This window comes from Odontesthes bonariensis, chromosome 19 (assembly GCF_027942865.1).
Source record: "Odontesthes bonariensis isolate fOdoBon6 chromosome 19, fOdoBon6.hap1, whole genome shotgun sequence".
NCBI classification, from domain to species: Eukaryota; Metazoa; Chordata; class Actinopteri; order Atheriniformes; family Atherinopsidae; genus Odontesthes; species Odontesthes bonariensis.
In genome coordinates, this window is record NC_134524.1 from 22,288,440 (window position 1) to 22,303,602 (window position 15,163).

General features: G+C 40.7%; 2 protein-coding genes across 3 annotated transcripts in view; both read left to right on the forward strand.

The window, feature by feature from the left end:
• rps4x (ribosomal protein S4 X-linked) overlaps positions 1-15,163 on the forward strand; it is a 346,107-nt gene that overhangs the window by 201,214 nt on the left and 129,730 nt on the right. The gene's annotated exons all lie outside the window — the stretch shown is intronic.
• Positions 4,917-8,374, forward strand: leap2 (liver-expressed antimicrobial peptide 2). The gene is made up of 3 exons (XM_075451005.1): positions 4,917-5,169; positions 5,418-5,605; positions 7,224-8,374. Exons 1-3 carry the CDS (start codon positions 5,092-5,094, stop codon positions 7,276-7,278), a joined length of 321 nt encoding a protein of 106 aa, XP_075307120.1. The 5' UTR covers positions 4,917-5,091; the 3' UTR covers positions 7,279-8,374.

The following is a 15,163-nucleotide window of genomic DNA, read 5'->3' on the forward strand; positions in this document are numbered from 1 at the left end:
GACTCAAGGCCGCTCCACATTTGGGGGAGATTCTGAGTACCCCACTCCTATGAACACCAGCCTGCAAAGTTCGGACATGGACTGAAAACTGGTCAGATGAGGTCATGTCTGCAGCTATCCTTTGGTCCGTTTGCCCAAGGGAATTCAACCAATGTCCAAAGTTCAAATATCGCAGCGCTGCCAGGCAGTTTTCTCACCAAAGGGCAGTGGACTGTGGAGGGAAAACTGGAGCAATTACACCAGTTAGCCTACAAGGTTGATTAACACTGCAAACTGCTCTCTCATAAACTCAGACTTTGTGTGACACTTTAGAGATTACATGGATATAAAATAGAGGATATTTGAAAATGCACCATTTAAAAAATTGCTGCTGAATATTTAAACTATTCACAGCGGACCAACATCTTGCAGCTACAGAGGGAATATGGAAAAGTTGTCTTTGTTCCTTTTCTCTGAAGCCCTCACTCCACGCAGCTTGTCAGGCTCACCCCCGATGAGTCACGCTTGGCGATAAACCACGATGCACATGTTCTGTGTTTGTGTGGCTCGGGATTCCTGTCAGAGTCCACGGTTACACTTTCAGGGATGAACAAAATGTCCCGGAATTAGCAGAGACATTTTCCATCATGATCCTGCGCTCCTTCTGTGCCCTCCAATGTTCTCATAGTTCAGTAAAAAAAAAATTAAACCTACCGCCGCTGTGATGTGTCTTTAAAGTAAAAACCCTTTGGAAAACAAAATTCCCTCCAAGGCTGGCCTAAATTGCTTTTTTAAAACCTAACAAAAGTCACTCAAATTAGACTAGACCAGCACAAAGGTTGGGATATATACAATGCAAACAGTGCTGTTGCTGTGATTTAGCAAACAGTGTGTTTGGCAATGTGTCACGATTCACCAGTTTGCACTGGATTGGACTGAAGTCAAAAATGGGGAAATGAATAGTTTGAAGCTTTGAGTTGCAGCGGATAATCTGTGCCATCATCTTTTTTTGGAGCCACGTGTTTGCAGATGAAGTCTGATCAATGCATCTATTTTAAATCTGCCACGCTGTGGTGTACCGCATATCTTTGTTCCCTCAGCCGTAATGTATAGAAAACTACGACTACACCTCATACTGCAATGTACAGTGTTGCAGTTTACTCTGCCCATTGCGTGTGGGATAGGCACTGTGTTTTGTTCAGTTTTATGATCGTAAACACCCTTTTTTTGCAGTAATTTGAGAAAAAATCAGTTGTTTGCGTGACATTTATCAACTTGGGTTGTGCGCATAATCAAAGAACTGAAGTTATGAGGACATTAGATGGTAAACCACCTTTAAGTTGTAGTTTTTTTTTTAATCGGAAGAAAATAAAAAAAAATCCGATAGCTCTTACGAGGTCTTAAATTCTGTAAATACCACCACAGTTAAACAAAAAAAAGCAACAAATGTTACACCCTGTCTTCATTTTTTTTTTTTTTATATAATCATTTTTTTGGGCTTTTATGCTTTTAATGGATAGGACAGTTGAAGAGAGACAGGAAGCGGGGGGCAGAGAGAGGGGGAATGACATGCAGCTAAGGGCCGTCCAATGTGGGACTCAAACTAGGGCCAGCTGCAGCGAGGACTGTAGCCTCTGTACATGGGGCGCCTGCTTAACCCACTACTCCACCGACCAACACAACCCTGTCTTTATTTACTTAGAAAAAAATAAGTAGCCTAAATTAACAGACGGTGCCACGTTTGGAACAAAAACAAACACACCATATCAGCACAAACACCTCGTGCTAACTGTCAAGTGAGGTTTTGTTTTACAGCCAAAGGACCTGGACACCTTGCAGTCACTGAGTCGACTTTGAACTCCACTGTATACTCAAGTATTCTAGAGTCAAAAGTGAGGTCATCTGTGCAAAAGCTGAAGCTTTGGCTGATATGGGGCCATGCAACCGGACGATGATCCCACAGCAACTAATTTAAAATGGAAAGTCTGAAAAAGAACAGAATCGAGGTGTTGCAATGGTCCAGTCAAAGTCTCGTCTTTGCCTCTGATCAGTTTAGGTTCGAGTTTCAATCTTCTCACTCATAGTTTTCTCAGTTTCCCAGTTCTGGTCATAAACTCCACAGCCACTCCTTCACCAATCACTTTCTCCGCGGTATTTAGCCCAATAATAGGTACAAATACCCACAACAGCACATGCATACGTACGTGCATAAGTTCTGATGAACCGTCAGGTTGATATAGAACATAATCATTCATCATCAACCAAGTCCAAGGAATAAGGACTCAATTCACACTCTGGAATCAAACCCCCACGGCCTCAAATGAGTGTGAATTCCAGTGAGATGGAGACACGTCCAGAGGACAACACAATCTTCTTCAAATAAACTGCAGAATGAAGGCACAGCAAACATAGCATGACATCATACGTGCCCAGTTAGTTTAAGGTCTTTACTTCAAAGACAGTAGAACAGAAACAGAGATCACACTATAGTACCATATGACAAACATGATGCGGGAAATAGTTTCTTCCGCAGCACCACTTGGGAAGTCCTCAGTTGAAACCGTTTGGGAAAGGGGAGGCACTTTAAAAAAAAGTATAACTTCACATGTGGTTGGATTAAGCATCTGCCTGTGAAAGCCACAAACATGCCACAGTCAATCAGTTGAAACGTGTGTTATGTGCAGAACCAGTCAGCGGATAGAAACAGCCACTGTTGGTTGCCGGTACACCTCAAAAACACGAACGTCGCTACAACTACAGAACACCGATATACCTTTTTTTCCCTAAAACAGAGAGCTTCGCACCTGGCGAGATGGCTCGTGATCTTGCAAATCAAACAAAACCCAAGCTGCCCTGCAAGATACCCTTATGTCAGCTTTGTGTATTACACCGAATCAAACATGGCAGACGTAATTATTTTCTCAAGTATAGATTAGTTGACCACCAACTGCGGTCAGAGACATCTACTTCTCCTGGCATTTCATGTCATTTCTGCATATCATCATTGATTTTCTTAACCCGTCCCCACTGCGCTGACCCTTTTCTCAACTTGCCAGGTTTTCCACCTTAAAGGGATAGATTTAGATAGATTATTATGCATTATGCAGTGTACATCATATGGTCTCAAGGTAAATGAAAACTGTTTACAGTGGAAAAAGAAAATAAATGAGTTGAGTGATACTTTAAAGGGATAGTTCGCCTCTTTTGACATGAAGCTGTATGACATCCCATACTAGCAATATCGTTCATGAACATTGACTTACCCCCTGCGGCGCCCTGTGAGCCGAGTTCCAGCCTCGTTTTGGCCTTGACGAAGGTAGTCCGGCTAGTTGGCTGGGGCCACAAAAATAAAGGGTTTTGCTTCTCAAAACAATATGTCAGACCTCACAATCGCTTGGCGCTATTTTCTCTCCCTTCGTATCACTGCGTGCTGTGTAAACCGTGCAGACCGAAGAGCAGACCGAGCAGTCCCCTGCTTCCGAGCAGTAAACATTGTAACAGGTGCGGCTATCGGCAGGTGGCAGAATGCAGTGATATGAAGGGAGAGAAAATAGCGCCAAGCTATTGTGAGGTCTGACTTTTTCTGGATGAACAATTTTGTGATGCAAATGTATTACTCTTTTGAACACATATTGTTTTGAGAAGCAAAACGCTTTATTTTTGTGGCCCCAGCCAACTAGCCGGACTACCTTCATCAACGCCAAAACGAGGCTGGAACTTGCCTCACAGGACGCAGCGGGGGGTAAGAAAATGTTCATAAATGATATTGCTAGTATGGGATCTCATACAGCTTCATGTCAAAAGAGGCGAACTATCCCTTTAAGCGAAGATTTTTTTTGCACAATTTCTTTACTTTTTTTTCTTCAAACTTTGTCCTAAAAAACTTGTCTATCTTCAGTCAGTTGTTTTATTGCTCAAAATGTGGGTAAAAAAACCCCAGCTAGATTATATAACACAGTTGAGCTCTGAATCAATGGTTTGGGGCCTCCAGGTAAATGGCTTTGTGGCCATTGCAAGTGTACAAGTGCACTTTTTGTTGGGGAATCACTTAGAAGCATTTGTTGTAGTTGGCCCACAACACATCTAAATTGCTATTTTTTTAAGCCAAAGCCATAAAAGTTGAACAGATCTTTAAGTATTTTAATTGATCTCTTAAAGGCATGTATGCAAAAGAGGTCTATTTTTGGACTTTACTACCCACGACCCAGGGCTTTCTTTAAAATTAGAAAAATTCCTACGCAATCCCAAAACAAACACCAGTGAGCTCAGGCTGGTCTTCTTATGTCCTAATCCTCAAACATACGAAGCACACATAACGCACGCATACCAGTCGCATGCCGAGATCACATGGGCCTTCTAAAAAACTAAGACCAAATGCCCCTGCTGCGTATATGATCTGTGAATGGGATTGCAAAAGTTGCAATGGAAAAGAGAATTTATTTGACATGCAGCAGAGCCTAGATGCTGTAGATATTCTCATGTTCAAAGGGCACCACAGTATTGAAAAAAAGTGTACGCTTATGTATGGTGTGAGAAGAGCCCTTTGCCCTCTAACCCTTGTACTTTTTTGCCTTACTATCACGTGCGTGTTGTCTGGTCCATCTCATGTTGTACAGAATGAAGAAAGCGAGTGTGGCTCACCACATTCAGATTAACATGTTTCATGGCCTGCTTTATGAAAATGACAACATTCTGCAGACACAGCTCATCTAATTTGAGTTGAATAAGAGATAAAGACGGAGCGAGGGGGGGGGGGGGGGGGGGTGGACTACACAGCGAGAACTGTAACTCTGTGACTTTGTCCCTCCCTCGTGCTCTGCCTCTCCTGGGATCACAGCCTCACTATATAAAGGAGAACCCAGCCCTCTTGACATTGCTGAGTCAGGCTGATCCTAAAAGACTTTCATCGAATCTGTGACTAATAGAAAAAAAAAAGCCAGAGTGAAACTGACTTCACAAGAGCTCCAAATTCAACACCTGGACTGTCTGGTTGAGTGCTCAACAGAGTGTTGGCGATAAAGGGAAGTCGACCTGGACGAGACCAACTTTTGAGAAAAGAAAGAAATAAGAAAAGAAAGTCATCGACTTCTGCAACCAGAGAGCTGCGAAAAGATGCAAGAGAAACGCTTCTTCGTCCAAAGGAAGGCAGCAATGGCAATGTCCATTGTGCTGTTAATGCTCGCTCAACAGGTGAGTAGACTGTCTTGATCAGTCATCACGGATGGATTATTCAAAGAACCTTTTTATGTTTAAAGACAGAAGATAGAATTTCTGGTAAAGTCCAACTTACTATCTGATGAGCACCATCAGATGTGGAAAGAAAAGCCACTGCTGGCTCTCTGTACCTTGCTTCTTATAGATCGCTGTCTGAGAATGAATGGCTATCGTGCAGTGTTGCATATTTCTCTGAACATTTTTGCCTATGTGTTTTAACCCAGGTCTGGGCAGGTCCACTGCTCTCTCGGGCTGAGTCCGGTTCCGACCAGAACGCAGATTCAAGGGGAGAACACACTGTGCACGCGCCGAGAAGAACAGCTCGGATGACCCCTCTGTGGAGGATCATCAGCAGCAAACCATCTGGAGCGTTCTGCCAAAACAACATTGAGTGTTCCACGGGATTCTGCAGGTAAAATGTGTAGAAAATATGTGTAGCATTGCTAAACCCCGACTTGCTGTCACTGACTGACTAGATTAAGTAAATCTAAAAGAATATGCACCCTACATTCTACAGTTTGTGGGGTTAAAAAGTCTCTAGTGGCAAATATCTAAAGATGAAGTCTTGAAAGTCTTCAGCTGTTCAAAAAATGGAGGTTGACCTGATAGCCAAGTGTTTGGTGTACATATGACATGCACTACAATGTAGGCTATTTAGTCCCTAGTTCAATTCCCCGCTGGTTGGATCGTGTTCTGTATGCTACGTCTCGACTTCCTGTCAATAACTTGGTAAAATGCCCCAACAACACGTACTTAAAGTGGAAACAGTTGCTAAATGTCTCATGTATTGTTAGCAGAATTAGCTAGAAAGCATACTAGCTTACAAATTCTGTTTCAGAGCTGAAGTGGTGTGCAAGCTTTACTTAATTCATCTTAATCTTACGATGAAGGAAAAACAAATCTCAGTGAAAAGGAAATGTACCATCACAGCTAAAAGCCTAACCCCAACCTAAATCCTAAACCTAACCATAAAATTCACTTTGTGCTCTTGAGGGCAAAACGACTGTCCCCGTATTTAAGAAATGTTCCCAAAAGCTGGTGTGGTGTCAGATTGTTGTCCCCATAATGTACAAAAGCAAACAAACACACACACACACACACACACACACACACACACACACACAAAATATGTGTATTAAAGCTGCAGTCTGCAACTCTTTTTCAAGCATAATGCCGGGAACTGTCCAGGGATTCTGAAAGTAGTACATTAAATACCCCAATACAAAAAAAAAAAAATTGTTCTCTAGGTCCCCTATATGTCCCGCTAGGTCCCTCCAAAGCCAGCAGGTTTGTTTACAAAATTGCAGACCGGACCGGTAAAAGGTAACCAATCAGGTTTACGAGCTGGGCTCTGCTGCCTGTCAATCACCGATTGTGCACGCGCGATACAAGGTAGGCTCGTCCCCACGCTTATTTATCTAGACTATTGAACTTCATTACGGGCTAGTCTACTTACTGTGTCTTCCATGATCGCAAATGACAGGTGAGTTGATGAATGAGGAGTCGTGTAAGCGCATCTGGTGTGCACGTCTACGTGCACGAGTTGTCATGTGTTTTGAAGGGGCGGGACAGGAAGTTGAATAACTTTTTATTTTTCGGTTAAAAAACAAGCATTTCTTGCATTTTGCGACTACGGAGGTCACCGTTTTCAACTTCAAGCGTTCTGACAGATCATGTAAACTCTTAAAATGCCAAAAATTAGGACTTTACGTATGACAACAACAAATCCTGCAGACTGCAGCTTTAATGAAAGGCAAAATGTCTGAGCTAATTCCTCGATTTCATGATACCAAGACGATTTGAATTATTGTGTGATTAGCTGTGTTGACATGCGTTATCGTTATTCTTTAACTATTCACATATTTTCAGAAATATTATGTCCTGAACTGTTGTTTTTTTTTTTTGCCTGCTGAAAAACTCCACATCATGCTTCATATTGCACTATTCTTATCTGTTCCAACGGACAAGCTGATCACCGTACAAATTCCAACAAATCTTCACCTGAACTCTTCTTCTTGTGTTGTCTTCAGGGCGGGACACTGCTCGACAAACCGAGGGTCCTCGACAGAGCCGGCGAAATATTAAGATTGTCCAAAGGCTCAACCAATCTGTTTACATGAGTGTACAACCATGATACTGATGGGTTCTGGTAAATGGGATTTGTACATGTCCCCATTTTTCTTTTTAATACTTTTTTTTTCCATCTGAATTTTTATTTATGACTGCCAATATGATATCGATTTGACTACATAATTTTATACATTTATACAGCATGTTAACTACCATAAAATGGGTGCAAACAACCAAATGTGCTTGCATTTTGGCTGCTACAAACTGCTTTCAGCCCAGTTTAGTGTGAAAAGTAAGCATTTTTAATCTCAGAGGCTGAGTTTTGCAGGTTACCCGCAGCCTTGAACTTAATTCCACAAATAAGGTAATGGAGCCTGATATTCAAACAGCCTGATAACAGGGGTTTTATTTACAGTTCAGCTTTGTTGATAGTGATATGAGAATGAACCATGTGATGGAAAGAACAGGGAGCAAAGCACATGGGAGACACTTAAGGGCACCCGACCTTTAAATTGTCCCACATATTTATGTTGAGCTGATAAGTTATCACTTTACTGTTGTCTTTGAATAGAAGGTCTCAACATTTCATACACATGATTTAGCTTGAATGGGATTCACATTATTGCATACATACATTAGATTATTCAAAATATCATTAATGCATGCATATTGATTGAATGCACTGCATGGTCTCTCAAATATTTCTATTCTATTTATTTCAACTTCTGTTTAAGTGTCAAAATGTTCCCATTTTGTTTAGTTCTCTTTATTTTTTTTTGTTAGTTTTGCATTAGAACATAACCCTGACTAGTTTTGTCATCTTTCCCAGTTGGAACTTGGACCGAGTGTACAATGAGGAACGGATTGTTAACAATGAGCTGTAAAAACCTTTTTTTTTTTTCTATTTGCACATCTTTGTCCTGAATTTGCAAGGCGCTCTTAAAATCAGCTCCGACTCACCTGCAGAGTTTACTTCACGCACAAGGCAGGTGGTTGCTGATACTTTGTACACTCAGCGTGTCTGAGAAAAAATGCTCGAGTTGGATTGCACTTTCAAAAACCCAAATTATCTTTGTACTGTCGATTGGTTACTGTACTGTGTTACCTACATGTAGAGGGATGAAGAAAAAGTGGAATAAAAGCATTGGAAAAAAAGAAAAAAGTGTCTGTTGATTAACTTTTAATTCTGGTTTTATGATTATCGGTCGATGACATCATCACACACCATGATCTCCTACTTCCCTTACACCTCAGAGACATGATGTGGACATTATGCACATGTAAATCCAAGGCTAAAAAGTCCTTTTCATTCCAATTGTAAGATTGAAACAACATGTGTTAATAATATCTTGGGATTTTTCCTGAGCACAGTGAGCACATTGTGTTTACAGTAATCCTTCGTTAGCTTAAGGCTCCCATATTTCCCAAAACTGCCGGGAACTGAAGTTTTTAGCAAAACATTACTCAACAAATTAAATAATTTTCTACTGGGAACTATTTTTTTCCCCAGAAGATCAAAGTTTAGTGAGGATAAGGTTTATCATTTCAGAGTTTGTTAGACCATATGATATAGCTGAAAGGTGTTTTTTTCTTCTTTCCTTTCATTCTTTTGCAAAAAAAACCCTGCCATTTCAGCCAGTCACCAGAGCAAAATGTTGCCATTTATGTCGCTAGAAAATGTGGATAAGTGCCACCTCTGTGTTTCTAAGCTACGGATACAGACAGTTCTCTGCAAAAGTCTTGAGCTAGCCTTCATTTCCTTCTTATCCACATACTGGAAATAGATGCAGTGATTTATAAAAGCATGTGCAAACGTAAATATTAACACAAAATAAAAGTCAAAATAAGAGTTTAAACTTTTTCTTCAACAAAGCCTGAACCCTCTCAGACAAACTTTCTTATCTTTTCTTTAAATAGTCAATAGTTTCTTGAAGGACTCTCTAAAGCTCCTCTTTGGGTGTTGGCTACTTTTTGGAAGAACAAGATCGTAAAAAGTATATATGCTGCAAGTGAAGAGGGATGGCTGCTTTCTGCATTTATATAAATACTACATTTGTTTTAGTGTAGCCGCAAAATCAGTGAGCGAGTGAAAAGCAACACACGTTTCAGCAGAAAAGAGTGAGAAGCAGCAGCTCCATCCACACATGGTTTCATTCAACCTTTCTTCCACAGATTTCACTTGAGAACAGTTTGGAAAATTACTGCAAGGCATCAAATCAAATCAAATTTATTTTTACAGCACATTTCATGTACAAAACCATTCAAAGTGCTTTACATAAAATAAAAGCATTGCAGCGGGGAGTGGAAGAAGCATTGAAAATACATAAAAGAATATAAAGAGAAACAATTAAAATCATTTAAATGAATTTAAAAACAAGCAACAGTCCAGATAAATTAAAGGATAACGTGCAGATTTCATGCATAGAGACATGAGAAAAGAAATGTTCTTAATCTGGATTTTAAAAATATCTACATTTGGTGAAAGTTTAATCTCCACTGGCAGTTTGTTCCACTTGTTTGCAGCATAACAGCTAAATGCTGCTTCTCCATGTTTAGTCTGGACTCTGGACTGGACCAGCTGACCTGAGTCCTTGGATCTAAGAGCTCTGCTGGGTTTATATTCTCTGAACAGATCACAGATGTATTTTGGGCCTAAACCGTTCTGGGATTTGTAAACCATCAGCAGGCTTTTAAAATCTATTCTGTGACTGACTGAAAGACAGTGTAAAGATTTTATCCAACCTTAATGCTGCCGACATCTGCGTTGATTCTTGCCACCCTTCAGGAACACCTCAGGAATGCAGTGCAAGTGTGAAAACAGCTACAGCGACAAGTATTCAGGTTTCTGAGAGGCCATATTTTACACCAAACTGAGAGAGTTTCCAAACACTAACTTTGTGGTTTTGTTGTCTAAACCTAACCAAAGAGTTTTTAAAAGAAGCTGAAAAGTGTCTTAAAGTTAGACAATGTTCTCTTGCTGAGGCCGTACTCTGGCCTGCTGGCCAAAGCTTGGCTCACTACTGCAAACATGCCAGAACTGACATGAATTTTCATCTTTTTAAAATAATTTTTTGGGGCTTTTATGCCTTTAATGGATAGGATAGTTGAAGAGAGACAGGAAGCAGGGGCAGAGAGAGGGGGAGTGACATGCAGCAAAGGGCCGTCCGATGCGGGACTCCAAACGGGGCCAGCTGCAGCGAGGACTGTAGCCTCTGTACATGGGGCGGCTGCCTAACCCACTACGCCACGGACCACCTCTTGAATTTTCACCTTTTTTATCTAAATTAGCCTGTTGAGATTATGAGATTGCTAACCCTGGATTTCACTGGAAGGGTTGCTGTTCAGCTGGCGGCACAGTCCACAGCTTCAGCAATTAATGGAGAACAATCTGAATTGAGGCTACTGTTGTGACTGTAATGTACATAATTCACCAACATCTTCATAAGCAGCATATTTCACATTCTATACTTGTGATACTTAGCGGTCTTGGCCCCTTCAAGTGGCCGCAATGTTTGATGACGTTTGGTGTTTGGTTTTCGTCAGCCATTTTGGAATGTGTTTTACCTGTTCTGGAGCTTGAATAAACAGCACGTATCGAGCGTGTATATTCTGTGGAAAATCGCATCTTTCTGGTCTTTTCAATTTCCCACAGTACCACATGGGAATCCCCAGACCCTGGAACAGCAGTGTCTAATGCAAAACTGCCTGCAGCGACGTTTATTTTATTGTTTTGCTTTCTATTATATCAATAAAAAATATATAACTGTATGGGAGGGTCATCATAAAAGCAGGTCAACCACTGACTGAGCATGTATGAATAGCAGCTTGCTCAGCAGAACTCTGGTGGATGTTCGTGTTAAACGTTCGTGACATTTTAATTTCAGTTCGGCTTAATCAAACACCGTAAAACCTACATTACATATATTTGACAACTGCAGCAACGTAAAGATTAGTCGACGCTTTCCGAAACTGCACAACCCAGAGAACACACTCTTGACTCATCTGCTTAGCATTTTTTTTACTCAAGGGACTGAAGCTGCTGCCTGTCTTCCAAAGCCAAACAGCTGTGAGCATTCAAATGTTCAGTCTTTCACAAGAACAAAACTGAGCCAAGTGTGTGAGTAGTTAAAGTCCTGTTGATTTAAGAGGAATAACTCCTGAAGAATGTTTCCACTTCTTGCAGGGAGACCCTTCCTGTCCGCAGAGTGGATGCTGAAGAATTGGACCGTCACAGCTTATATTTTTGTTGAAATAAAACGAGGTGTCATCTATCCTGTTTGCATTCATGATTTTCCAGCAAAGAAATCTGGACATTGGAAATACTGAATAGTCCTGTGAAGAACATTTACAGAAAATGACAAAAACAAACAATCAAAAACGGCTTTGCCCACATCTTGCTTCCGTGAAATGTGCAGAAGCCACGAAGAGCATCCGTTTACGTGTGCCGTCGTATTCCGATCCAACTGGGTCTGAAAACAAAACATATTGACAGAAGTAACATCTTTGTATTTGTGTTGATGGAGACTAATTGTGCATATTTTCACATCATACTGAACAGTTTTCAAGGAAATGTATTTCAGTGGACACATTCCGATTGGACAGGGACGTCTGGGTCTCTTTGCTCAAGCTGCTGCCCCCGCGACCCGATCCCCGGACCAGCGGAAGATGATGGATGGATGGATGGATGGATGGACATTCCGATTGGCCTTTGCAAAAAAGGCAAAACCTGACAGACATTGTAGGTATGCAGCATGTTATGAGAATATCTGTTTTAACAATTTAACAATGATGTAAGGCATTAAAAAAGACAAATGATTTATTTGAATGTTTTTCTATGCTGTTTGGATGCTGTGTGGCCTGTGGTGCTTTTTCGCACCTGATTACAATGAATTGAACTTTATTATTTAAGTGCCTTGTGATGACATTTGTTGTATTTGGCGCTACATAAATAAAAATTAATTGAATTGAATTGAATTGTAATGCGTGGCCATGACCAACGGGAAAGTTCTCCAGTACCCAAGCTATGCCTGGAATAAGGTCCTAAGGTTAGATGAGTAGAAGAGGTCATGTCTTGGATGCAGAGAAGGAAGAAAATGGAGAAAAAGGAGGAGGAAGTTGAAACCATTTCTTCCATTGATTACTATGGGGAGTGTGAGATCACTGGTGGATAAAATGGATGACAACTCTAACACCTTCCTACTCAGCTTCAAGACTACATGGGTAGACAGCGTCTACAGACAGAGAGGTAACAGTAAAGGAAGAGGGATTGTGGGCCTTCTTTGCAACAAATGGTGTAATCCTGGATGGTGTCTCTGAGAAGGGGCATCTCTACACCCTCGTTGTTAAACTATTGGCTGTGAGTTTCTGTATGTTATACACTGAGAGAGTTCACCTGTGTCACCTGTTGAGGCTGTGCATGTTCTCATCAGCTAAGTTGTTGCCAAACTACAAAAACAACACACCAATCCACTCTGAGGATATCAGAGGTCTCCATGAAGTTTCCAGCTTCATCACCAGATTTGAAGAAGCGCTGCTTAGATTTCACTGACTGTAGTTGGTGTTTTCTTTGAAGATGCACGATCAAAGTCTGCTTGTAGCCTGAGGCGCTCTTTGTAGAGGTTGGGATCTGGGTCGGAAGGGAATTTGTCATCAACATTGTTTTCGTTTTTTTTTCCTGAAAAATCTGCAATGTGGGATATTTGAGCTCTTTTCATGTTAGGGACAAACAGAATAAGCTGGTCTCTAATGTAGGCCTTTGATGTCTCCCATTGCATTCCTCTTCCTACATTTAGTAAATCACTCAGCTCACAGAATAATATGCGGTCTACATACTTCTGGTGGCGTAATGTGAAGACCACTCAAACGTGTCAAGTACAGCCTTTAACTTAACAGACACATGAAATGAAATACCATGGCCCAAGATTTGGTGTCATACCAATCTTGTTTTTAAATGTGTTTACTGTTCCTTTGTAACTTACTGTGTAATGTTTGTGCTCCTGTGGTCTGATGTAAAACTTGGCTGCTTCTTATCCAGTCTGGGCAGAAGTCATCTGGCTCCCTCAACCTTCACATAGTGTTCTTCATGCAAGCTGTACTGGCCAGCTCACTGCCATATTCCGCTCTGTGTGGAAGTTTGGTTCAGACTCGAGGGAGCAATCGGCAGGTAAGCTGTGCTGGATCCTATTTGCCTTCTTGCAATTGTTTAATGGCTTCTTTGTGGGATTCGAGAAGCAGGTTCTATCTCTGTCAAAAGAGCACAAAATACACAGTGTGGGTGTTTAACCTCTGCTCTGCTGTCATGTCTGCTTGAGTTTCTCATCTCGTCTTGTTCTTGTCAGTTTCAGTTCAAAGCAGGTGTCAGCGGCCGTTTTATTTCAGCATTAAGAATAAAAGATGCAATGAAGGCTTTCGGAAGACAAGAGGTATAAAACTTTTCATGGACATCATTTAATGTCTATGAATAAAGACAAATAATACATATATATATATATAGAGAGAGAGAGAGATATCTATAGATCTCTATAAATAGATATACATATTTTTTTCAGTTTTTTTTTTAATAGATATATCATCAAAACATAATTTCTTTTTTCTCTCTTAGAATATTACCTGGGCTGCACAGTAGTGTGGTGGTTAGGACCATCGCCTCACACCTAGAGGGTTCCTGGCCTTTCTGTGTGTTCTCCCCAAGTATACGTGGGTTCTCTCCGGGTACTCTCCCACCGTGCAAATATCAGCTTAATTGGTGACTCTAAACTGAGTACAAGTGTGGATGGTTTATTTATTTTTTTGGAGCTTTCTATGCCTTTATCATATATAGGACAGTGAAGAGAGACAGGAAGCAAGGGGCAGAGAGAGGGGAATAACATGCAGCAAAGGGCCGTCTGATGCGGGATTCGAACCGGGGCCGGCAGCATGAGCCCTATAGCCTCTTGTACATGGGGCGTCTGCTGTACCCACTACACCACAGACCACCCTGTGGATGGTTTATTTGTCTCATTTTGTCTCAATGTGGCCCTGGGATGGACATGTCGACTCATCAATGGTGCACCCTGCCTCTTGTCCAATGACAGCTGGGATAAAACTCAAAACTGACTTCACACTTCATAATATTGCACTGCCGGAAAGTCGTGCAAATACAAATGTCTTTTTTTCATAAAATTTAAGGTATATCCGTGGCTAGTTTTCTGTCACACTATCAAAATTTGGTGAGTTGGTGGCTGAAATGACAAATACCATTAAAGTACAGAGCTAGCAGGAAAAGGAAAAGCATCACAATAGTGAGAAAATGAAAAATTAATGATTCTGACAGTTTAAAAACTGGCTTAAAAAGTCCAGAAAAACACAGTCAGACGTTAGCTTAGCATTGCTTTGATCTAATTATATTCTCTTTGGATACTTATCATCCACGTTAGCTTAGTATTTTTCGAAGTTAATATTTTCACATTTCCCGAAGCTAATGATATTCATGTTAAATAATCATAATTTATGCTAGTTTAGCATCACCCTAGGCTAATTATGTTCACATTATTCAGTTAATTTGGCATTATTCTAAAGTAATTATGTATTGACCTTAAACGTTCATCATTCACGTTAGCTTAGCATACCCTAACTAATTTTGTTCACATTATTCCCATTATCGTAGCATTATCCTACACCAAGTATATGTTTACATTAGATATTCATTAGACTAACTTAGCAATACCCTAAGCTAATGGTAATATTGGTAACTTTTGATTATTATCCATTTAAAGTTCCCTATTTCCACATTTACCACACACTAGAGTGGACAAGCATTTTAGCTTTTCTCATTTGTACTTCCAGTTGTATTTTCTGTAGCCCCAGCTACACCGTTTCTTCTATTGGCCAATCACTGCATAAACAAATAAATTAATAGATC